Genomic DNA, 26,021 nt, shown 5'->3' on the forward strand with positions numbered 1-26,021 from the left:
TCTTTGAGCATTTTTTAAAGCGCTTATAAGTAAAATTTACTATTATTATGCTTATTATTAAGGTTATACAACAAACATTTAAAGCAGATATCAGCTTCACGGCCGTTTCGGCTAATGCTGCGTTCAAGGCAGGCTTTTGAAACCGTAAGTTACAGCTTCAAGTCACAACTACGACTTGGTAGCGTTCCAGGTAACCCGTAGCTCGTGTTTTTACCATCCTGTTGTCTGTGAAAGTTCCCTATAACGGCCACTCGTAACTTCCGACCCGTGAACTCGTACCAGATCGAACTGGTATGACTTCACAGGAAGGAAAAACACAAAGTACGAGTTTCTTTGAACGCACCATGAGTTAGCAGCCCCCGCCCTTGTCAGGCATCAATTGGTCCTCGTGCTACGTCACCACATTCACGCGCATCCCTTGGCTGCACACACAGCCCTTCATGCTGTTCTCTCTCCTCATTGGATAACACTTGTATCCCACAAGGAAAATTTTCTCCTCGGGTTACAGCAGAGCAGAGTGACGGAGAGACTCGTGTTTAGGCTGAAATACTTCATGTAAGTGATTGCTGACGGAAAATAGGACTATTTAGGACTTATATTAACAAAAACATTCCACTGATATCTGCTTTAAGCAAACATTGACACACACTAGCAGTAGCTAAATAAGGTGAGCAGGCACTGGCATGAAAACATAAACACACAGGAAGACAGGAAGTCAGCAGACAAGGTGAAGGTGACAAGAGGTGAGTAAACATACAGTTGTGTTTGGGTGAAATAAAGGTCAAGGCCTGTTGGTAATTAATAATTCAGGCGAACCTGCACACACACACACACACGCACACGGTCACACGTCTCATATCTGAAGGAAACTCTCTGAGTCTTGATTTAATAGGAGAGAATAGGAAACACATAACGAGCTTCAGAGACCGAACCTTTATCAAACCGCAGCTTTTAATCTGGCTGATGAAAAATCATGCGAATCAATAGGAGCTCATTTAGTTGTGTGACTTGTCAGCTCTTTGACAAACGCCATTTGGCCTGTTTTTATAGGCCCCCACCCCCCTTCACCCCCTCACCCCCCCCATCCCACTGACACAGTACAAAAAATCACAGCTAATTGATAAGGCAGCAGAGCAATATATGGAGGTCATTGATTCCGTTTCTCCTCTAATTTAATCTGAATACACAGTCGTGTTGATTAAAAATCCCCCCGCCACCCCCCCTTCTGTGTAAATTATAGTTAGTGCTGATAACGCTGTCAGTTTCCCTCAGAAGTGCTGACGGCCTCCTGTTTCCTCCTTCTGCTTTTCACCAATAACACACACATATATATATATATATATATACACACACACACTCTGAGCCTTTGGTGTCTTTCTATAAAAAATGTTTCACTGTCTATTGAATCAGTCAAGTCGCCTCTGAGATGTCAGAGCAGCAGTTACCAGAATCTCCCCCATTTTCATAGTTTTTTTGTGCTTTTTGTTGGACGATAAATCATCGTCCCCCCCCTTAAAAATATTTACACCCTGTAGTTTAATCCATCAGCAAAATGTCAGGCTCATTACGTAAAAATATGAACAGATTGTGCGATCTTTTAACGTAATCACGTGTATCGGTGCAGGTTTGGTCCTGTCACTTAACTAATGGGCGCGTGAGGCCGGTGAGTGACGGGGCCCCCAATAAATTCACATCTGTCCGTGACTTAAAATGCTGTTTGAAAGCATGAAAAAGGCACCGTTTTTTACCAATAAAGTTTATTGAAAAGGCAAAGGGAGGAGGAGGATGGAGGAGGAGAGTCTTTTATTGTTGCAGGAAATGTAGGTTACAGGTGTTTTAGAGGATGTTTCATGGTGTCAGGGGGAACAGGATGAAGCTGAGGATCGTTTATTATTTATTATTCATCATAACGTTTGTTCATTAAAAACTTAACAGAACTTAACTAAGAGCAGGGCCGTTAATAGAAATTTTGGGGGGCCCCCACTGATAAAATACTGAAATGGGCCCCTTATGTATTATCATTTTTTTTTATGTATGTCAACCAGGGCAGCGATGACGGTGAGTGACAGTAGCAGACAACATGTCTGTCAGTCTGATTTACGTAATACTGTTGCAGGCAGCCGTCTTTCAAGTCTTTTGTGACGCGTCCAAAAACCAAAAGTCAAGTTTATTGTAACAAAAATTAAAAAAAAAAGAGCCAACAAGCAGTTATTGCAAAAAAAGAAGGAAAAAACTATTCCAGGCGTGCTTGAATAATGATGAATAAAATAATGATGACGATGAAGGTGATGGTGTAACAAATTTGTTTTACTTCCTTTGTTTCAAACTCCCGCCACTGCACGGAATAAGTAAAAGAAAAGAAAATACCCACACCCCTCAACGACTCTACGCATGGTGTAATCACAATGCAATGACGTCATAAGTCCATACAAAAAGAAACAAAAGCAATTTCTATATATATTTTGACTCGTACAAATACTATACACTATGTTTAATGAAACTTTTGGTTTCCTTAGTTGTTTCTAATATCACACCAGACGTGTGATGACATAGTGTAGGATCAGAGTAGGTTGAGCGTCCGACCTGTACTGATTCAGTGAAGAACGATGCATTTTATTCAATTCAATTCAATTCCTTTTATTTGATAAAGAGGGACAATCCCTACATTGATAAACATTTTAAAGATAAAAATGTAAATGTACTCAATACTAGCTAAAAAGCTAATTTCCATTGACAGTCCCCCTATACTGAAATAGAAACAAGCAGGGTAAGGAAAACACAAGTACAGTATTTAAAAACATGGGGCAGGTACCCCTTTTTTGTATTTTACAACATGGAGACAATCTCGTATTATTATTATTAGTTTAATCGTCATGTTAAACCATGTTTTTTAGGCTATTCCTGTCCACACTGTCTTGAAGCCTGAGACGGTGTGAGGCCGAGTGTAGTGGCTATCTTACGTTCTCTTCTTTGTTCTTCATTTCTTGTTCTTTTAACCACTCATGAGAGATGACAGGAGACCGCTTCTACTCGTCGAGCTGCAGACGTGGCTATACGCAGACGTTAAAACGACTGTGTCGCTCCGTCTTCACTCATTTATTTAACACTTTCAACCGTTCTTTTCAACAACGCTTCACTTCCTGCTCTCGCTACGGAAGCCGCACAAGCCCAAACCGTACCACAGATGGCTCAAAACTCAAAGCACATTCAAAAAACGTGTTACTAGTCAATATAAATCAGCGCAAATGACAAAACAATAATAAATGACGCTTACACCGAGCCCAAGGCCACAGTGTCTCAGTGCTCTCTGACTGGAAGAAGAGGAAGAAGAAGGAGATTGATTCGGCTACTGGTGGTGTTCGTGGGGCCTACTGGGCTGTGGGCCCCGAGAAATGTCATCACCTTTCTGTGCAACGGCCCTGCAAATATCAGAATCTCTGTGTTTAAATAAGAAGTGAAACAGAAGCTCATTCGGCCGGTTTCTGTCAGTGTGTTTAAAGACACAACATAGAACTGGAATATTAAATAAAAAAATATTATTATTCTGCACAAATGTGACCAGACACCTTTTCTAGAGAAGAGTCCAGCAGGCCCTTTACTAATGACAGATCAACTGATAACAAGGTCCGTGTCTGCCCCCTGGTGTCTAAATGAAAGAAACACATGTAGGCCTAGTAGAAAGACAATCTGTACATTGACATTGACACTGATTTAGTTGGTGGTCCAGCTTTAATTTGAACATCTAGTTGTGTTTAGCTGAAACAAACCTGGTCAACGCCTATTGGTAATTATCAAGTACACACACACACACACACACTTCATCTGACTTGACTGAGATCTGAGCAGAGTTTTCACTTCAGCATTTAGTAATAGTAGCCTACTGTGCCGATAGATAGATAGATAGATAGATAGATAGATAGATAGATAGATAGATAGATAGATAGATAGATAGATAGATAGATAGATAGATAGATAGACTTTATTGATCCCAAGCTGGGAAAGGACAGTGCAGCAGCAGCATTACACACAGTGACGATAACAACATATAGGATAAGAAAGAATATAAAGAACAACCTATACATAATAAAATAGCAAAATAACAATAGCAAATAAAATGTAATGTACAAAAGTATATACAACAAATTGGCAGTGTAATATAGAAATGTGTAGATATTAATTTATTATATTATATTAGCCTATATACAGTGTAGATATTTATTATTCTTAATAACTTGTACAATGGCACTTATCTGATCTGCTGTTACTCAGAGTTCCTCGAGTTTAAACTTTGTAGGCCTACAAGTATTTTTTTTATGATGCTTCTAGCTCATGGAGCACACTCCAACCTTGATCTTGGATCACTGTGTTTCTAACTTGTTTTGGATGATTTTCTTCCCTTAAAGTCTTCTTTGTAATAACTGTCAATGTTTTTGATGTGCTTGTCAACTTGACAACATTGAAAATGAGGGTAACCTTTGAGAATAAGTGAAGCTTAATAATAATAAAAAGCTGTAGACTATAAGCTTCCCTGAATATTTTGTGCATAACACAGAATGTCTGATTCTTATCAAATCTTTTCTCATCTCTCATGCATCACTTGTGCACATACAAACATCAAATCACTTCACAGGACTTCAGTTGTTCTGTATCCATCCATCCTCCCTCCCTCGTGTTTTCACTTTGCACACATCAATATGCGCATTTTTTTTGCGGCGCTGCGGCCGCGTGGTGCGTGGTGCGTGCAGGAGGAGGGGTGTGACGTCATCAGGGGCGTGGTTACTGTAGTTTTGGCAGCACATGATACAGCGGTGAAAAAGTGTGCAGCTTCTCCTCCACCTCTTCTCCTCCACCACCACCTGCAGCACCACAGACTCAGACTCAGTCCAGTTCCTCTCTGAGCCTCAGACCGAAGCCGCAGCTCAAACCACCGACACCGACACCGGAATCGGACCATGGCCTCCGCAGAGCTCGGTGAGAGGAGGAAGAAGTTTTCTGCATGTTTGATGATGAAGTGAACTGAACTGTCTGTGTCGCCATTACAAAGTTTGGAGTTGTGCACATGCAGCATGTTAGTTAGTTAGCTCCGAGGCTAACGTTAGCCGGCGTGGTGCAGTTAGTTAAAACCCTCCTGTCGTCCTTCTGGGTCAAATTGACCCAATCTGTTCACTTCCTCAATTTTCCTTCTTTCCACAATCCTTTTTCCCTTGCTTCTTTCCTTCCTTTCTTCCTCCCTTCCTTCCTTCCCTTCGTCCTTACTTCTTCTTCCTTCCTCTTTTGATCCAGTTGACCTGATCTGTTCTCTCCCTCTGTCTTTCTTTCCTTCCCTTTTCCCTTCCTTCTTTCCACAATCCCTTTCCCTTCCTTCCTTCCTTCCTTCCTTCCTTCCTTCCTTCCTTCCTTCCTTCCTTTCTTCCTTCCTTCCTTCCTTCCTTCCTTCCTTCCTTCCTTCCTTCCTTCCTTCCTTCCTTCCTTCCTCTTTTGATCCAGTTGACCTGATCTGTTCTCTCCCTCTGTCTTTCTTTCCTTCCCTTTTCCCTTCCTTCTTTCCACAATCCTTTTTGCCTTCCTCCCTTCCTTCCTTCCTTCCTTCCCTTCGTCCTTAATGCTTCCTTATTTTTTTGACCCAATCTATTCTCTCCCTCCATCTATCTTTCCTTCCTTTTTCCCTTCCTTCTCTTTCCTCCCATCGTTCCCTTCATCCTTCCTTCCTTCTTTCCCCTTGTCCTTCCTTCCTTCCTTCCTTCCTTCCTTGACCCAGGAGGACAACAGTTAGTTAACACTCTTCTTCCTCCTCTTCCTCCTGCAGCTCTCCTCAGTGTGTCAGATAAGTCCGGCCTGCTGGACTTCGCCAAGCGGCTGGTGGACGTGGGTCTGTCCCTGGTGGCCTCGGGGGGCACGGCCAAGGCGCTGCGGGATGCTGGACTCTCTGTCAGGTGTGTGCTTGTATGAATAATATACAGTGAGACCACCTCTCCAAAATGTTGTTAATAAATCAGCCTTTTCTCTACATGTATTAATGGCAAACATCGATTCCAGTGTCTATTGAACTCCAACACAATCACACATCACTCTACTTAGCTGATCACCTGGTTGAAATAGTACTGTTGTGTTGTGTGTGTGTTTTTTTTCTTAATGAATATGAACTTGTTTTCTTTGCATTATACAAGGTCTGAATTTAAACACCAGGATGTTTTTTGTTATTTTGACCAGTTGCCATTTCATTTCCAATTTGGGAGAAATTTTGTCAGTAGGTTATAGAATGAAACAAAAGTGTTCATTTTACTCAAACACATAGCTACCTATGAATAGTAAAACCAGAGGAACTGATCATTTTAAAATGGTCTCTTAATTTTTTCCAGAGCTGTATATGTGTAACCGGTGTGGATGTGCGCTCTGCGTTATAAAGCAGTATAAGTGAATAAAAAAACTAGATAAAGATAAAAAACTTACAATTTTGTGTAATTATATTAACCCTGTGCATCTGCAGCAGTGTTTAAGTGTGTTAATGTGTGTGTGTGTGTGTGTCAGGGACGTGTCTGCGCTGACCGGACACCCGGAGATGCTGGGGGGCCGAGTGAAGACGCTGCACCCGGCCGTGCACGGAGGCATCCTGGCCCGGAGCAGCGCCGGAGACACGGCCGACATGGAGAAGCTGGGATACAGCCTGGTCAGGTGAGACACACACACACACAGACACACAACTACACAACAGGTCAGATGTGTCCAACCTGTGACTGACTGTGTGTGTGTGTGTGTAGATTGTGTGTTTAAAAACACGTGTGGTTGATTTTGCAGCTGGTTAATTGGAGAGGTTGTGTTGTTGCTGCTGCTGTGAACTCGTCTTGTGACTCTGGTTTGTTCAGAGAAGAATGTGATTGGATCAGAGTCACAGTGTCACTGCTCCGTTAAAGGAATAGTTCACCCAAATTTCAAATTTCACTCATTATCTCCTCCCCCTCATGTGGACTAAGGGCTGGGAGAAGTTTCAGAGTCCTCCGTGCCTTCTCTGAGTTACAGCGGGGCTCCGTGCAGCACTGCATGTCCATATGACGGTTGAGAACGGAGCTCACTTTTCTTCGTCCAAAAAGACACACCAAGAAACATCCAAATACCTCCATAGTGCTCGTCTGTAATGTCCCTCTTGTATTGAAGCCCCAACATGAGAAATTGTTCCGAAATAAATTAAATAAGTCTATATTTTAAGCTTGTTTGTAGCGGAAGCTCCCAGCTCTTCCTGGTTCGTCCAAATCTCGTGGGATTTGCATTGACCCAGTTCACGGCTCCGCAAATCGCGCGAGATTCCGGCAGAGCAACACTGGGAGCTTCCGCTACAAACAAGCTTAAAACATAGACTTATTTAATTTTTTTCGGAACAATTTCTCATGTCGGGGCTTCAATACAAGAGGGACATTACAGACAAGCACTATGGAGTTATTTGAATGTTTTATCCCTTTAAACAGAAGTCGGCTACAGATACCGTCTATTGATCAGATATTGATCACTGAACACACACACACTCACCTCAGAGAGAAAAAATCTGTGTTTTATCAACTGATTGTGAATCATGTGGGATCAGGGATGAACTGAGAGGGTCAAAGTTTTGCCATTTTACAACCTCACTATTAGTTTAGTTTATTCATTCATTGAAAAAAGAAAAAGAAAAACAGTTTTAATACAAAACATAATGCAACTCCTGAATGAAAGGGGGAGGAAGTCGTGGACTTATGTTTTACAAATTTGATGATGTAGATATCAAAACAGAAGAAGACGGGGAAAAGAAGAATACATTTAAATAATGACTGCAGTAATGGTGCAGTAAATTCCTCGGCCTGAAACACGTCGCCATGCAACACTTTGTAATATCATCTCAACCATCTATTTTTACAATTGCATATAGTATACATGTGCACATGCATGTAAAGACATGTGTCCTATATTTGTATATCATATTAGTTTTTAATTTTTGTTTTAAATATAATGTTTGATCTTTATTCTTTAGTTTGTCCTTTTTCAGATTGTTCCATAGATGGACGTCGTCTCTCACAGAGATGCAGCATTGTTTCTACAGTTTAATATAAACTACAATGGGATAAAATGATGAAGTGGTGACGTTTTTAATGATAAAACGAGTAAAAAAAAAAAAAAACCTGCAGCAGTTTGTCTGATCGACATCTGCTCGACATGTGATGAAAACACAGAGGAAGTGAATGGATGAAGTGATCAAAGCTGCAGCTAATGATTATTTCATTGATTAATCTGACATTTCAATCAGCTGGTTTGTCCAACAGTCTAAAAATGTAAAGAAATTCAATTTACAGTCACATGAGACAAAGGGCGAACATCAGCTCACATGGTGAGTTTGACACCAGCACAACATGTGAACCACCTGAGGAAACCTCTGCAGCAGAGGCACAGACAGATGTGGTTGAGAGAAGAGCTTGATTGTTACAGAGCTGAGAGAGAAAGTCCTGCAGCTCAAACATCAGAGAACGTAGTGAAAGTTTCTGTCCTCGCTCGTCTCTGTAACATAATTAACATGAATGAATCTGCTCAGTCGTGTAAATTCGAGCACATGGATCCTCATGACTCACGTGATGTGTTCTCAGTAATTAACTGTAAAGACATTCACTTAGATTTAAGGTTAAGATCTGATTCTGTCAAAGCCTAAAAATAAAAAATATTTTACAGTCCCTCTCACTTTAAGCCGTGTCTGTGACTTTGAAGATGAAACAGGAGTTGAACCAGTGTCAGAACTAAATCTGAGTTTAAACAAAGATGAATGACATTAAAGCCCCAGTATGTAACTTATTTGGCTTTTTATCAGCAAAAATCAAATATGTCTTTCATAAATCCGTATTTCACTGAAGGTGAATCACAGCCACATACAAATGAAAGCTTTCTGGTACCTTAGAATGAGTTGTTACAAGTCGTTACAAACACATAAGTGGGCGACGCACCGAACCGAGGCGGCCATGTTGCATCGTGACCGTAGGTAACCACGGAAACTGAGCGGAGCTGTGGGCTCGGCCTGTTAAAACTGTCACCACTGTGTAGTGTGAGGAAGGACGGAGGCACTGGTGTTGCATTCAGGTGCAGTCAGGCAGACGGCCGTCGGCAAACCAACCGGATGTCATTTTACTCCACCAGAGAAAGACGGTAAAACAATACCACATCACCATGACAACACGTTGTCACATTGCCTGTATTGCTTTGCCTCGTGCTGGCTAGGGATGTCACGATTACTTGTTTTCACAATTAATCGCGGTATTAAACGGCACAATTAATTCACTGTAAAGATTCCTAAATACCGTCACTTTCCAAAATAGATTATGTTGGAAACACGGAGGCAGATGTGCACCAAAGTAAATGTACTGGTCCATTTACCTAACGTAACATACAAGTGGTAGGAATTTAAATGTTAGCGTGTCATTTGTGATAAAAAAACAACAACAAACGAACAATAAAATAAACGTAAACATTTGGTATAGATGACAATTAATGATTTGAGTATTTAAACACTGGCTGTATTTGATTTTACACTTTCATATGTTGTGAAATTAATTAATGTATAATAATCGTGATAATCGTAATACCGTGATTATTTCTCTGACAATAATCGTACCAAGAAAATCTATAATTGTGACATCCCTAGTGCTGGCGGACCACTTGTTTACATAGACGCTTGTTTATCCTGTTACATGCAGCGTCTGTTGTCTGTCTGACGTCTGCCCCATTTCACCTGAATGCAACATCAAGAATACGGTCCGATATGCAACCGCACCGCTAGATGGGGGGAATCATACATACTGGGGCTTTAACTCTGAGCAGCATGTTAACCCTTTCATTCATCTGCCAAAAACAAAAGGACAAGAAGATAAAACTGGCCAGTAAACAGTCATAATGTTGTGTGTTTTGTTTTCAGTCTTTGTTGTTGAGTGTGACTTGTTTCTGTTTCTTTGTTCTCCTGCAGAGTGGTGGTGTGTAACCTTTACCCGTTTGTGAAGACGGTGTCCAAACCTGACGTGACAGTGGAGGACGCCGTGGAGCAGATCGACATCGGTGAGAGGAACAGCAGCTTCAGATTCAGAATAAAACGATAATGATTAATAAATAAATGATTCAATAATGTTTATAAAATGTTAATCAGAGAAAATCAAAGTGTTTCTGTCTCTTAAAAAATAAACTTTACATGTGCATGTTTTGTTTTGTTTTGTGTTTTTGCCCTCAGGTGGGGTAACTCTCCTGAGAGCTGCGGCCAAGAATCACGCTCGAGTGACCATCGTGTGCGACCCTGCCGATTATGGGCTGGTTGCTAAGGAGATGGAGAGTTCAGGAGGCAAAGACACGACCCTGGAGACCCGCAGGACGCTGGCCCTCAAAGTACGTTTGGTTTCCTCCTTCATCGTTACATGAACTTCCTGTCAAACACAAGTCGACTGATTAAAATTTAATGATTAAAGGAACATGTCGGACTGTTTTCAGATTTTTATCTTGATCCTGAGCTGAAACTTAAAGGGATAGTTCAACATTTTGGCAAATTGGCCCATTGCCATAATCCCTATAGTCATAGCAGTAGGTTCGTTACCTTTAATTGTCGGTGCAAGCTGTTTTTAGAACGGAGGAGCGGAGCCGTGAGCTGCTCAGAGCTACACTACGGAGGCTCATGGGATTTCTTGGTTTCCCTCATCAAACTCATCAAATACACAATCCAACAACTCCACAACGCTCTGGTGGACAAGTTGTGACCTGCACATTCACCACGCGGTAAATTCATGCAAAACCACTGATGCGTGTTGCCTTCAGGGACAGTTTTTCATTAAGCAGTCTCTGTATTTCCCTCTAAAACAACTCTGTCTGGTAACGTTCTGTTATTATCTCATAGCGTGGTGAATGTGCAGGTCACAACTTGTCCACCAGAGCGTTGTGGAGTTGTTGGATTGTGTATTTGATGAGTTTGATGAGGGAAACCAAGAAATCCCATGAGCCTCCGTAGCGTAGCTCTGAGCAGCTCACGGCTCTGCTCCGCCGTTCTAAAAATAGCTTGCACCGACAATTAAAGGTAACAAACCTACTGCTATGACTATAGGGATTATGGCAATGGGCCAATTTGCCAAAATGTTGAACTATGCCTTTAAAAAAAAAAAGTACAAATCTATCATTGGAACGGCTAAAGTTGTGCGTTCCTGCAGCTTTAATCCTACACCTACACTGTTCAGACTTGTTTTTGTGTCACAACAGTGAGAACAGGCGGTTGGGAATAAGATGTGAGTTTTGCCTCTGGCCTTTTTTTTTTTTAAGGTGTGACCTCGGTGTTAAAACGATGGTTGCACAATATTAAACAGATGCAGTTTGATTCTTTACGAACCATAAAGGCTGAAACGCTGCTCACTTGTTGTTTTTTTCTTCTTGTGTTTGCTCAGAGGTGAAAGGTCAAAGTCCAGCTCAGACTTTTATCACACGTGTTGAAATATATGCTCAGGTCACAGAGTTTGAAGACCTGTGAACTTTGACACTTAAACACATATATACGATTTAACACAAAAACGGTTGTAATGGTGTGTTTTTTTTTTTTTGCTGCTCAGGCCTTCACGCACACGGCCCAGTACGACGACGCCATCTCCGACTACTTCCGTGGTCAGTACAGCCGCGGGGTTTCCCAGCTGCCCCTGCGCTACGGCATGAACCCCCATCAGGCGCCGGCTCAGCTCTACACGCTGCGGCCCGCACTCCCCCTCAAAGGTCGGTGCAGCTCACACACATCACAGCACATCACATCAGTCTGAGCTCAGTGACCTGGTTTATAGAAACACACGTTTAACTCATTTTCTAATAAAAGATAAAACAAAATAATTAATGGCGAGTTCTATTGAGTCATTTTATGCAAATAAAAAAGGGGTTTATCTTCTCTTATTTCAGTTTTCTAAAATATTGTTTTGTCAAATTGTCTGAAAAAGCACAGCAATATTTCAGTTATTCACTCGTTTGCCGTCATCCATTTTTAAGTTCACAATTTCCTAAAGGGATAGTTCAACATTTTGGCAAACTGGCCCATTGCCATAATCGCTATAGTCGTAGCAGTAGGTTCGTTATATGGATGCAAACAATTAATCGACTATCGATTAATTGTCGATAAGAATTTAATCGATTAAATTAAATTACTTGCAATTAATCGTTCCTTTTCAATGGGAGTTTTACTGTGAAATGTTAACAAGCAAAGCCGACATAATGTAGCGGATCTCTGTGTAAACGTGTGCAGCGCAGCGCACTGCAGCACTCAAGGGAGAGAGGGAGAGGAGGTGAAAAGAGACAACAACAGCTGTTGTAGCTTTACGGGACTCAGGCTGTACCATCGCTAACACACAGACGACCAGTGAGTAACGAGTCAAAAAGCCGCCGACACGGAGCTGCCTGAGGAGTTGTAATGCAGCCTGACCGCAGCTCAAACCCACGGTGCCTCAGCACGGCGAACAAGCTTTGATAAACACACCGGATCCGCGCTGGTTTACAGTATCCTTCCGTAGTTTAGCCGGTCGCTACCGGAGCTTAATTTAAAAAAAAAAGAAAAAGAAAAAAAAAGCGCTCGTTGCGGTGCCGCGGAGAACAGCGCGTGTGTCCACGCTGTGTTGGTTTATGTAACTTGAGGGGACAAATGAACCACATGTTTATTGTCATGCATTGCTGACCTGGGCATTGTTTCTCATTAAATTAGAAAACCCTTTCCTATCATTCCCCTTTTCCGTACATGGTTGAAGGAGATTGGCTCGCATCCACACTCCCACTCCCTCCTGCGCCGACATGTCACCTTAAGTCACATAAACAAGTACGGGTGTGTGGACACAACCACCTATATTGTTGTCAGCGCCTCATCACCGCTGGTGTTTAAAAGGCTCCGTTCTTTCTGCAGTCAGGTTAAAGCGCACATCCGCCGTGTTGGTAAACAAATAGTCCCTCTATATCAACGGAGGAAACCGTGCTTGCAGGCTTGGGTTGGAGGTGGTGTGAGTGCGGGGCAGCGGGGGACAGGGGAGGGGGCATTCGGGCTTCAGCACGGTACAGAACAACTGGCCCTAGTCTGAGTGCGTCCTTATTTGTGGCCGCTGCAGCGCCACACGGGCTTTGCCTTTCAGCAATCAAGCGCTGTTTTTGTCAATGTTAAAAACAATAACAGCAACAGCTGTCGGCAGCTGAGATCGCTGTGCCGTCACCATAGAAACGCAAGACGCATTACGGCTCATTAGCAAAATACCTTTCAATGGAAACACCCGCAAATGGCAGTTGCACTTTTTCGAAGTTTCAGAAATATCGCTTTTATTTTGCAAAAATCTGTAATGGAAACGCAGCGGTGTCTCTCATCTCATCTCATTATGATAGGACTTCAACCTCAGAGCTCTCTGTCCCAATAACGTGCTACTTAAACATTTTCATTGTGCTGTGCTCTTAAAATAAACTAACAAATACTAGTGTAAGTCCATAAGGAATGTTGATCTTAAATTTTCCCCTAAAATTTAGGTTCTCAGGAAAATCGCCGCTTATCAATTAATCGATCATCGATCGATAAGGTCTATCAACTATCGATTAATGAATTACTCGATAATTTGCATCCCTAGTTCGTTACCTTTAATTTTTAGAACGGCGGAGCAGAGCCGTGAGCTGCTCAGAGCTACGCTACGGAGGCTCATGGGATTTCTTGGTTTCCCTCATCAAACTCATCAAATACACAATCCAACAACTCCACAACGCTCTGGTGGACAAGTTATGACCTGCACATTCACCACACTATGAGATAATAACACAACGTTACCACACAGAGTTGTTTTAGAGGCAAATACAGAGACTGATGATGAAAAACTGGTCTGCAAATTCATGCAAAACCGCTGATGCGCGTTGCCTTCAGGGACTAGTAGAGAAACTCCTGCACACTTTGATGCCTTGAGAAAAGTCTGTGACCGAAACTTGATAAAAGTGAGAAGAAAGTGTGCAGGAGTTTCTCTACAAGTACACAATTTCAAAATATGCGTTAAGCAGCTGAATGGAAACAGACCCAGTGATTTTTCTTTTAAAGTGATATATGCACTTATTTTCTTATAACATTGACAGTATGTTCACATCTCATCTCTGTCTATTAAATATTCCTTTTTATATACTTAAAACATGTTATTTCTGGAGTGTTAGAGGAGATTGTAGACGGATGTTGTGACATCTGGTCAGTTGTTTCCAGTTAATCTAACCAGCTGTAACCTCAGACATCTGACTTGTGTTCATGTTTTCACCAGAGACTCTCTCAGAATACAGATGAGACTATATTTAGTAGTTGTCCAACCTTTTGTTTGATAAAATGCACCTGTACAGTTTATTTTTTATTAAAGTTTAGATGACAGTAATGTCCTGCTGAAAATGAACCGTAACTCAGAGAAATAAATTCAGTGTGAGCTACAAGAAAATATTTCTGTTATCAGCTGAGTGTGAATCAGGGGGAGGAATTCAACTGCATGTATTAGTTTTTGAAGGATGTTGTTAACTTTATGGAGCTGCTGCTGCTGCTGCATGAAGAGTTTTCACCCTTAAATCACATTTTATGTTGTTTTGTTTTTCCTTCTCTGTCCTGTCAGTGGTCAGCGGCTCCCCCGGCTTCATCAACCTGTGTGACGCTCTGAACGCCTGGCAGCTGGTCAGAGAGCTGAAGGCCGCGCTGGGCATGGCGGCCGCCGCCTCCTTCAAACACGTCAGTCCTGCAGGTGAGACGAGGAGCATGTGTCTGCAGGACCCGGAGACCTGCACACTCAGACCCCTTGGTGTTTTTGCTACAGCGCCACCTGTTTTGTTGCTAATGGATACAGATATGACGGATACGAAATATGGACAATATGGATGGCAGTAGGTACGTAAATATCGAACGTGAATCACATTGTTCGTTTAATATCATTAAAGTTTTTGTCGAAAATGTATCTAACAGTGTAACGACCGTTTGACCATATTATGTTTACTACGATACTCTTATTATATGCACGTCATATACAGTAATATAATAATATAATATTGATCTTTTTGGAAGCTCGCTTGGCCGGCACATTTTGTTTAAGTTAATAAAACCAAGATACTTTTAACACTGTGTGCTTAAAGCAGAAGTAAGTGATATATTTGTGTTAATATAAGTCTTAAATAGTTATATCTTCCGACAGCAATCACTTACATAGAGTGTTTGGTCTGAAACACGGGTCTGTCAGTCCCTCTGCTCTGCTCTGAGCCGAGGAGAAAACTTTTCTCGTATCCTACAGTTTTTATCCAATGAGGAGAGAGAACGGCATGCAGGGCTGTGTGTGCAGCCAAGGAACGCCCTGAATGTGGCGACGTAGGGACGAGGACTGTTATGGTGCGTTCAAGGAAACTCGTAACTCGTGTTTTTCCGACCTGTGAAGTCATACCAGTTCGATCTGGTACGAGTTCACGGGTCAGAAGTTACGAGTGGCCGTTATAGTGACTTTCACAGGTAAAACAGGTCGGAGAAACACGAGTGGGTTGCCTGGAACGCTACAAAGTCGTAAGTTGTGACTTGAAGCTGTAATTTACGGTTTCAAATGCCTGCCTGGAACGCAGCATTAGCCAAAACGACCGGATCACTTACTTCTGCTTTAAGTTAATGAAACCGAGATACTTTTAATACTACTGTGTGCTTAAATTAAACAGAAATAAAATTATAGACCGTTTCAGAGAGTATAAACAAATACAGGTGTTAACAAGGATACTAATTAAGGCTCCATTCCATTTAGTGTACCAGAGCGTTTTCTAATGAGCCACACCTGTCTTTGTTTACACTCTCTGAAAGGGTCTATAGGCTGTGTGTGTGGGCCAACGTGTTCATAAAATATAAAATAATAATAATAGTTTATTTGTATAGCACCTTTCATGCACAACGTGCAGCCCAGAGTGCTTTACAGGATAAAACAATTGTACAGTAAAAGGCAATACAGACGAGATACAAACATTAAAACATAGTGCATGCAATTTACAGTTTACAACAACAGCAAGGAAGAAAAAGGGAAGTAAAAAAGATAAAAAATAAAATGTGATACTTTTGTGGAAACGTTGGCCCACACTGTCAGATTTTCGACAAACTTTTATGACATTAAACGAACAATGTGACTCACCTTCGATCCTCACGTTCCTACTGCCATCCTCCATATTGTCCATATTTGGTATCTGTCATATCTGTATCCATTAGCATACAAAACCAATAGTAACCCCATGCAATAGAACATTTAAAAGCATTTTATTTCATTATAGCAGTGTTGTTTTTGGCAGGCATTTTAGATTTAGTCTTAGTCTTAGTCTTTTTGACGAAAATACTTATTAGTTTTAGTCAATTTTAGTCATTCCTATATGTGATAGTTTTAGTCTAGTTTTAGTCGACGAAAACTCAACAAGGTTTTCGTCTAGTTTTAGTCAGTTTCAGTAAAAAAAAAAGTCTTTCAACAAATTAATTCAATAACACATAATGTTTCCACCCAATGCCAAATACTTTATGGTCTAAGGATTATGCATTAGCCTACACACAGATAAAGTGGTAACAGTAGTGCATTCAGTTTTTTTTCTGATGGAGTGACGGCAGGTGTGTTGAGCAGAATGTGCGCTGCATGCCAGGTAGTGGACGTGACCACACAAGGATGCAGCAGTGTTGCAGACACTTGTTGATTTTAATGGACAGATTACACGCACAATAAGCAGAAATGTCATGCGTTTGAACGTCTGACCACCCGTCAGCGCCGCGGAGCGGCTGCACCGCACTGACCGAGGTCACCAGAGCAGCGGATCACTGCCTGCTGCTCTCTGCCGCTCTGATCACAAGCACCGGGCGGCGGCGCACCGCGGCTCGTCTCAGCAGCGTTGTTCTGTTGTTGACGGAGCCGTTGCTAAATCGTGTGCAGCTAGTAATGACAATCCATAATATGGAATGTAGAGGAGATCACAGCCCGACCACTAACATTTACGTCCGTTCTCGTCTCGTCAACGAAAACTCACACGCGTCTCGTCATGTTTTCGTCATCAGAGAGCCATGTTCGTCTCGTCACCGTCTCGTTATCGTCATGAAAAAAAGGGGCGTCAACGAAAATATTTCGTCATCGTCATCGTTAACGAAAACAACACTGCATTATAGGCTATTAAAAAAAAAAAAAGTTTAAAAGTGTTCCAAGCTTCACAAACAATTAGATCTTGGCCTTTTATTTGGATTTTGCCCTGTCAAAAAAAAAACTATAGTGCGGGTTCAGACTGTGCAGTTGCAATTTTACAGTCAACCACCAGGTGGCATTAAGGGGTCTGACTGTGCAGGTCTCCGGGTCTGCAGCCAGATACTAGATACTAGACACACACACTGAACTGTAAGAATAAAAGTAAATGTTTTAAACGTTCCTTTCTTCCTCCTGAAGGAGCTGCGGTGGGAGTTCCTCTGACGGAGGAGGAGGCCCGGGTCTGCATGGTGCACGACATGTTGGCCGACCTCACGCCTCTGGCCACGGCCTACGCCAGAGCGAGAGGTCAGAGACTCTGAGCCGCACGGGGAATAAAACTTGAGGTTTGACCCGTTCACGTGCAGATGATTTAACTCTTTAACTCTTCCTTCGTCTTCAGGCTCGGACAGAATGTCGTCGTTCGGCGACTTCATCGCTCTGTCCGACGTGTGTGACGTTCCCACGGCCAAGATCATCTCCAGAGAGGTGAAGTCATGTGTTGAAACAATGTTGGAGCAGAAAACTTTTGGTTTTAATCTGTGTATTTGTTCTTCATGATGCATGTGATTGGTCCTCAGGTTTCTGACGGCATCATCGCCCCTGGTTACGACGAGGAGGCGCTGAAGATCCTCTCCAAGAAGAAGAATGGAAACTACTGTGTCCTCCAGGTGAGAGGTTTCTACATTTTGTCTTTAAGTGAAGATGATGTAATGATTAGATTATGATGGAAGTTGCAGTTATTGATAGGGATGTACCAAATCCAGGATTCAGTTTCGGATTCAGATGAATTTTGGGCTTTTTGATGGGGATCGGTTTCTGATGAACCTTAGAACATTAACCCAACCCAACGCATAACGACATGATGACGCCGCAAACGACTGTATGAGAGTTCACGAACAATATTCTGCCCTTCCTGTTCAAAGCATGACTGTCATTATCACAAACTAAATATAAAGTCCACTAGCTTGATGCTAACATATAATGGAAAACACCATAGTCATAGGAAATTAGCATTGCGATCATTTTTAAGCTTTTATTTTGACATAAAATGGATTAGATTGTATAAACATGGCATAACTTAAACATACAATAATACTTAGAGGCAGATATTTCCTCTGCTCTGAGAAATAATTAAACTTTTTGTTTTTTGTCTTTCTACTTTTGAATGAGAATAAATACTAAAGACTGAATCCTGAATGACTTGAATTTTAAATGTTCTGTGATGTTCTCCAAGTCTGAGCGAGTTACTGCCCATTGTTTTGTTTTTTTACAGTTAGAATTAGGGCTGGGACTTTATCGCGTTAATTACAATTAATTAATCACAGAAAAATAACGCAACAAAAAAAATGAACGCATTTAATCGCAATCGCAATTTAATAAACAAAAATGAATTTGTTTTTAAGGCAGACAAAGTTTACAAAAAGTCCTGAAAAAGCTTGAATATAGCTAACTTTAATTTAAGTTTGTGCCTTGTGAACAATGCGATCATAATGTTCTATATTCATATTGCATTTTATGTTAACACTCAGTGATGAAAATAAACAAGATTTTGTTGTTTAAGCTCATCTATGTGTCTATTCATTGATTCAGTCATATACCAAAATCCATTTAAATTGAAAAATGTTGCTTCTCGTGTCAAATATTGATATGCGATTAATCAAGAGTCACAAAGGCTCTAATTAATTAGATTTTGTTTTTTAATCGAGTCCCACCACTAGTTAGAATAAAAAGAAAGGAAACGCATTTATAACGTCTTTACTCTATGGGCCAAATCCGTCCCTAGTTTTGTTATAACGTGTGTTTTTTCTATTCAGATGGATCCTGACTACGAGCCTGACGAGCCGGAGGTGCGGGTGCTGTTTGGCCTCTACCTGAAGCAAAAGAGGAATGGAGGCGTCATCAATAAGGACTTCTTCACCAACGTCGTCTCCAACGGCTCAGTGAGTCAGCAGAGTTACTGTCGTTTTAATTAACAATTCATAATTCATTATCGTCTAAATAACAATAAGGTTAACAAAAATTAAGATAAATAAAATGATGTATAATTTTTTTATTTAGCAGATGTCTGTCGTTTTTTCCACACGCAGCCTGCTCCTTTTGGGAAGATGAGTTTTTAACACTTTGATTCCCTGGAAATATTATTTTAGGTCCATTTATACAAGAACAATTGATTCATACTCAATTAAGATTTTTATATAGAATACCACCACAAATAAACAATTAAACATTTTTAACATTAACCACTCAACTTATGTACATTTTGCAATGAAGAAGTGGAGGATCAGTTACATTTATTCTTTTATTGTACACATGTAGTCAGATTTTGGTTAGATAAATTACCCACAGATTGTGAACACGATCATCCTTTTGGGGAAAATATTTATTTTTAAGACCCAAACAAAAACACTTTTGAATTTGGTTTTTTGTAGAAATAAAGTGCGACACCAATTACTTTTCGCATTAAATCAAGACAAGATAGAAATGCATAACAAAAAATGGGAAAAACTTACTTTTGAGTGAATGTATACTAAGTAGTTACTGTTAATTCAATTTTAGTAGTTTCACATCCTTTTTTTGTTGTAGTTTTGTTCTTTTGTTTTGATTTGTTTTATTTTAGTTTCTTGTGCGTGTTTTTATTTTATTTTGTCTGTCCAGTTTTGGTCATGTCTTTGTTGTGTTGTTGAGTCTGCTCTGTCTTTTGTCTTCTGTCTGTTTATTGGTCAGTGTATTGTCGGTTTATACATTATATATGCCTGTTCCCATTAAAAAAAAACAAAAAAAACAATATACGTAAGTACTCACCCTCCAACCCTCTGTGTGTGTGTGTGTGTGTGTGTGTGTCCACCAGCTCTCGGAGGAAGCTGTGCGTGACCTCACCGTGGCAACCATCGCCGTCAAGTACACTCAGTCCAACTCTGTGTGCTACGCTAAAGACGGACAGGTGAGCAGCAGCAGCAGGTGAACAGGAAGAGGCGGAGATCGGGACGAGCGCGTAAAACACATGTCTGTTTTTTTTATATTTTCCAGGTGATTGGTATCGGAGCGGGTCAACAGTCTCGTATCCACTGCACTCGTCTGGCGGGCGACAAGGCCGATAACTGGTGGCTCAGACACCACCCCCGCGTCCTCGCCATGAAGTTCTGCAGCGGCGTGAAGCGAGCGGAGATGGCCAACGCCATCGACCAGTACGTCAGCGACACCATCGGAGAGGTGAGGATGGAAACCTACAATTACACTTTACTTAGAGTTAGACTGTTCTCAGCCAGAGTTATGCATGTATGCAGCAAGTTTAGTTTATTTCATTCCTATAATAATAATATTATTATTATCATTATTTATTATGTGGACATGGGTAAGAGGAGTGTAGATGTCAGCATGCAGGTGTATATAAATATAAATAAAACATGCAAAAGAGTATGGAGATGGATAAGAGGCAAATATTAGTGTTTTGTAAAAGTTGTTTTTCCTTTGGTTTGATGACAAAGACTGGGAGCATGATGACAAAATTAAAAGCAACATGTATAACTCGTGCTTCAATAAAAAAGTTCAATAATAAATTTTAGACAGTTTTGACATTTTTAAGTGGATAATCACATTTTTTTGTTTTTCTTCAAAATTCTTTTTTTTTTTTTTTTTAAATTGTGCAATGTGCGTTTGTTTGCCTTTTTTTTTTTTTACATACAGAGAGTCCAGGTTTTGAAAAGGGTTTAAAGCAATACTTACCGATCTGGCATTTCACTCAGCACAGCACAAACATTTGAAAATCAACAGCTCCACCTCCCTGACAAGTCCCACCCACCGCTGCCTCCTGCCGCAGCTCCACGAGCCCCCTCCCTCCCTGCTGCATGCGTTGGCATGGCAACGGTAAACAGAACAGGAACGCGAGTGAAACGGGAACAACACAAACAAACACAACACCGGAGTTTAAAACCGTATAAACGGACTCAGTGATGATGACTGATGAGTTTTATAATAAACTGTTGTTAGCCTACTGCTACTAGAGACGCAGGGGAAGTGATTGTTACAGATTACAGTTCTCAACGAGCCGGGCTGGCGGCCGGACCAGCGCCACCTGATGCGCTGGTTCAGGCCGAAAATAAATCCAGACCGAGCCGAGTCGAGCCGCGCCGGTCCGGAGTTCAACCGGGTCCGGACCGCTGAGAACTCACAGAGCTAAGGGAGCTAACAGTAGCCTAGCCGTTAGCACTGGATGCTTTATAGACACATGTGACTTCCTGTGTTTACGTATCAAGTCGGGGCTGATCACTATCAACGTTACAATATCAGACATGAAACTCCACGACCAGCTGCGGCTGCAGTTATTGGTCTTTTAAAAAACTATTTATTTCCAAAAACCTTCTTTCTAGTGTGTTGTGACTCTAGTCTCCTCTGCTCTCTGTGTCCTGCTGCTACTCTGCTCTGTCAATAAGCGTTCTTCCTGGTCGGGAGGGGGGAGAGGAGGAGAGGGGTGCACAAAGTGATTACATATTAAGTAGGTTCGGTCGCTCGTCAAATCTTATTAATCGGACCGAATAATATTATTGGTCAGACTTTTCTCAGAATTATATGAGAATGAAAAAATGATGAGTTTTTAACCCTGTTGGGTTTCTCTTACATTTTAATGTATCATCAGATTATTAATAGCATTTTAACTTAGACAAAGAAATGTGCAAAAGTTCCAGAAAGGTAAGTATTGCTTTAAGTTCACTTTATAATGGAGTATGTTAATTTATAGGCTCCTACAGTATTTGTGTGCAGATAAATGTTAAAATGTAGCAGTTTACCTCAGTCTATATCTCATTTTGTCAGAAAGGTTTCAGAAGCCTGTTATCGTAGAATCGCAATTTGAATCGAATTGGCATCCAAAAAATCGTAGAAGAATCGAATCGAATCGAATCGAATCGAATCGAATCGGGAGAAAAGCATATCGTCCCAGCCCTAGTGGATAATAATAAAATGTTTGTGTTATTATCAATTGAATCATAATTACAAGCAGCTGAGAGAGAGAAAACTCTTCACGATCAGCCTCAGACTGGTTCAGATATGTCAGAAATTATTGGCAGAGCGACTACAGAAAGTTTGATACATCTACATTAGATTTTATGTCTTCAATTGGATAAATTAGTAATTGATTTAAAATATAAGGGGAGAAAACGCTCTGTCTGTCTTCTGTCTGCACTGTGTGTATCTGATGTTCAGGGTCAAGTCCTCACAAAATACACCAAGTCTTGGGACATCGAAGATAAATATATTGTGTTTGTGTTATCTTTCTTTTGTGTTGTTTTGTGTCGACAGGGTCCCGACTTGGCCGCTTGGAAGTCGAAGTACGACGACGTTCCTGAGCTTCTGTCGGACACGGAGAAGAAGAACTGGATCAGCTCCCTGCAGGCGGTGGCCGTCAGCTCCGACGCCTTCTTCCCCTTCAGAGACAACATCGACCGGGCCAAACGGGTAAACGTCACACACACAAACACACCTCTTACTAAAGCATGTGTTTAAAGGGATACGCCAACATTTTTTCCCGTGTCTTTGCCTCACTCCCGAGTCCATGACCAGCAGATAGACACCATCCTTTCGACTGTGCGTGCAGTAACAAGGGAGATACGGGCAGAGCTGGCGCACCGCTAATTAGCTTAGCTCAAACACTGGAAGTGTATGGGTAGTGTTAGCCTGCCTCCTACCTGAGCCGAAACCAGCAGTCAGAAGCTGATTTCATTTTATCTCTAAACTCTGTAAATATATCACTTTATCCACATTTCAAACATTTTAGGTGAGAAAGTAGCCGTTTAGATCAGCAGTGTGTCGTTAATTTGTCTAAATACCAGCTGTTTACAATTTTGTTCGGATGAATTTGGCGCTACTCAAGCTAGCCGTTGTGACCAACGCACGTCCGGTTACTTTCACAAAATAAAACACCCGTTGCCCTTTACATACAGAAAACCATGACGATAGAATTTGTGCTTTTACTTTGAAACAGGAAGCTAACCTACCCTCGATGTAGCTAGCTTGAACCAAAATAAACCGTCTTTGCTTGAACCCTCCGTTTTGACCGATCTCGTCCCGTTAGCGGCATTTGACCGCTCAAGATGCCTTACCGGAGAGTTTTGTCAGCTCTGAGACGAAGATCGGCCCGCCGGTTTCCGTTTAGAGTTGCTGAAGAGTTTCTCTGATGACTTTAGGTGGAAGCAGGCTAACACTACCCATACACTTCCAGTGTTTGAGCTAAGCTAATTAGCGGTGCGCCAGCTCTACCCGTATCTCCCTTGTTACTGCACGCACAGTCGAAAGGATGGTGTCTATCTGCTGGTCATGGACTCGGGAGTGAGGCAAGACATGAAAAAAAAAAAAAGTTGGCGTATCCCTTTAAACTGTACACACTTTCTGACTTGACTGTCTTGTTTTGTGTCTGCAGAGCGGCGTGCAGTACATCGCGGCTCCGGCCGGCTCTGCTGCCGACCAGGTTGTGATTGAAGCCTGCAACGAGCAGAGCATCACTCTGGTTCACACCAACCTGCGGCTCTTCCACCACTGAGCAGCATCTCAACGTTTCTACTACTGATCTTCAACTAAACACTACAAAAAAAAAGAAAGAAAAGAAAATAACACTCAAAGTTCTGGTTCGTTGTAGTAAAAAAAAGTTTTTCTAATGTTTCTGATGCTCAAAACATTCCTGTTCTTCATGTCGAAGTAGAGATGATCGACACTAATGCACTGGTTTGTAAAACTATTGACTACATTCCTGATATTATGGAGAAATGCTGTTAACTTTCTAGCTCAGTCACTTTAAATGTGAAATAAACTGTAAACAGTTTTTGAGTTTCTTGTGTTTCTTTTTTTTAATATACCCACTACTACACCCTGGTCAGTTACTATACCAGATAAATATGTGAACAACTAACTGCAGAATTACGGCAACATTTTCAGTGGGTCATGATATCCAGTGGACAAACCTTCCAATCGTGACATTTTATACAGCAAAAGCATTTAGCATAGTTAGCATTTATGGGTTTTTTGCCATAAACTTTGCCTCCATCCTTATTATTACTACCCAACACTTTGGTTTATAAACGCGCCCTCAGCTTTGTGTTCTGTCCTTGAGCAAATGTAGAGTTCAACATGTTAACCATATGTAAAATACTGTACCTGCTGAACATTGACATGTTATATGTCTTGATTTTTGAAATTATCAGTGCGGCCAAGCTGCAACTCAACGTGATGTCACTCATTACTTTGTGAACTGCCGTTGTTTAAAAAATGGCGCCCATTATCGATTTCCAATAGAAACCAGGCATAGCTAGCAGGTGTTTGATAGTCTGGGGCTGTTTACTCGCTGTTTTGGTCGTAAGCAACCAGATCTGAGGCGAGAGAGAGACAGGCCTTTCCTCCAAAATAAAAGCACCAAGCGAATTAAATGCGGTGAAACATTTTAATTTAAGGAATATAATTTTACAAGAAAGTCCCGGAGCCAATGCCATTAAGTGAACCTTTTGCTTTTATTGTAGTACAAGTTAATGTCTATTTTATGTTTTATGTTGGTGAACACTTTTACTTTGGTGAATTTGGTGATTTCCGGATCCGCTAGAAGACCGGAACCAGAATGCAGACAAAATTTGGAGTTAACACACGCGTATTATGTGCTTGGACCCTATTTGTACTGTTGACTAAGTTTGGTTCTGGTCTGAACATTATTTGTGGCTACGAACAGATTTTTTTTGATGGCGGTTGGCTCTTGGCTACAAAGACAGCAGTGTTTTGCTATCTGGCTTCTACTCGGTCTCACGGTGCGTTAGATAGAGCAGGGGTTACATTTACGCTGGAATATCCCTTTGACTCAAACTTTTCCCAACAAACATAAAAGCGCCGTCAGAGCGCGATATGTTAACGCAGTTCGCTGCATCAGATGCCACAGATACACACATAGGTAATAGCGTTGTCATGTTTATAACTTGTGCATCTTTACATCAAGGCCGACATACATAATCTAATCTCCAAGCCTCCATGGGGCCCTAAGCAAAATCTTTATTTTGGTGCCCTCTATTACTGCCAATAATACCATTTCATTTTTTACTCTGTCATTACGAATCATCATATCCTGGCAGGTTTTTACCCATCTAAGGTTTTTATTCTGAAATGGCACCAAATTCAGCTAAAAGTGCAGCCTGTGGTTGATTTACATTTAATCTTCAAATTGATATAATACTGGGATACTGAATGTCAGCTAGGTCGACTAAAAGTAACAAAATAAACCAACAGACATTTGCATTTACTGTAAACACATCATCTGCTTTTAAAATTTTTGGTTTTAAATATACTGCAAGCAACAGAGAAGTGCAACAACAATTTGAACTGCAACAATAATCAAAGTTTTTTGTAATTATGCAGTGTTTCTCTAAGGATCGATAAAAGTTAGGCACTGCAATTTTAAAAAGTTACTTGCCTTTTGGGGGCCCCCCAATAGTCACGGGGCCCAAGCAGGTGCTTAGTTCGCTTATGCCTTGGGCCAGCTCTGTCTAATCTCTAGAGTGAGTTATTGCCTATTTTTTAAAATGGGAGCTTAATTTGAACAATGAACATCATGTTGTGTTGACAAAGACTTCAAACGAGCGATTAAGACCATTAACTCATTAGAAAACATTTAACGAGCTAACAAAGCAAGTGAGAAGTAGGAGCATTGATTGACTGCCATACGGACTTCTTTTTAAATGAGGTTTAAAGCACTCCTGCATTGCTGTCATTTTTTAAGTGTGCGTTGAATTTTTTTATACAGTCTGTAAGTTTTTACCCTTACTTTATACC

General features: G+C 41.1%; 1 protein-coding gene across 1 annotated transcript; it reads left to right on the plus strand.

Annotated features, from left to right (window-relative positions):
- Window positions 1-4,819: 4,819 nt before the first annotated feature.
- Window positions 4,820-24,036, plus strand: atic (5-aminoimidazole-4-carboxamide ribonucleotide formyltransferase/IMP cyclohydrolase). The gene is made up of 15 exons (XM_083996936.1): window positions 4,820-4,971; window positions 5,807-5,933; window positions 6,529-6,672; window positions 9,971-10,059; window positions 10,229-10,380; window positions 11,583-11,739; window positions 14,610-14,735; window positions 17,424-17,531; window positions 17,626-17,711; window positions 17,804-17,893; window positions 19,040-19,165; window positions 20,074-20,166; window positions 20,253-20,435; window positions 22,521-22,676; window positions 23,638-24,036. Exons 1-15 carry the CDS (start codon window positions 4,953-4,955, stop codon window positions 23,755-23,757), a joined length of 1,776 nt encoding a protein of 591 aa, XP_083853062.1. The 5' UTR covers window positions 4,820-4,952; the 3' UTR covers window positions 23,758-24,036.
- The last annotated feature ends 1,985 nt before the right edge of the window (window positions 24,037-26,021 follow it).

This window comes from Trachurus trachurus (genome assembly GCF_905171665.1).
Source record: "Trachurus trachurus genome assembly, chromosome: 3".
Taxonomy (NCBI): domain Eukaryota; kingdom Metazoa; phylum Chordata; class Actinopteri; order Carangiformes; family Carangidae; genus Trachurus; species Trachurus trachurus.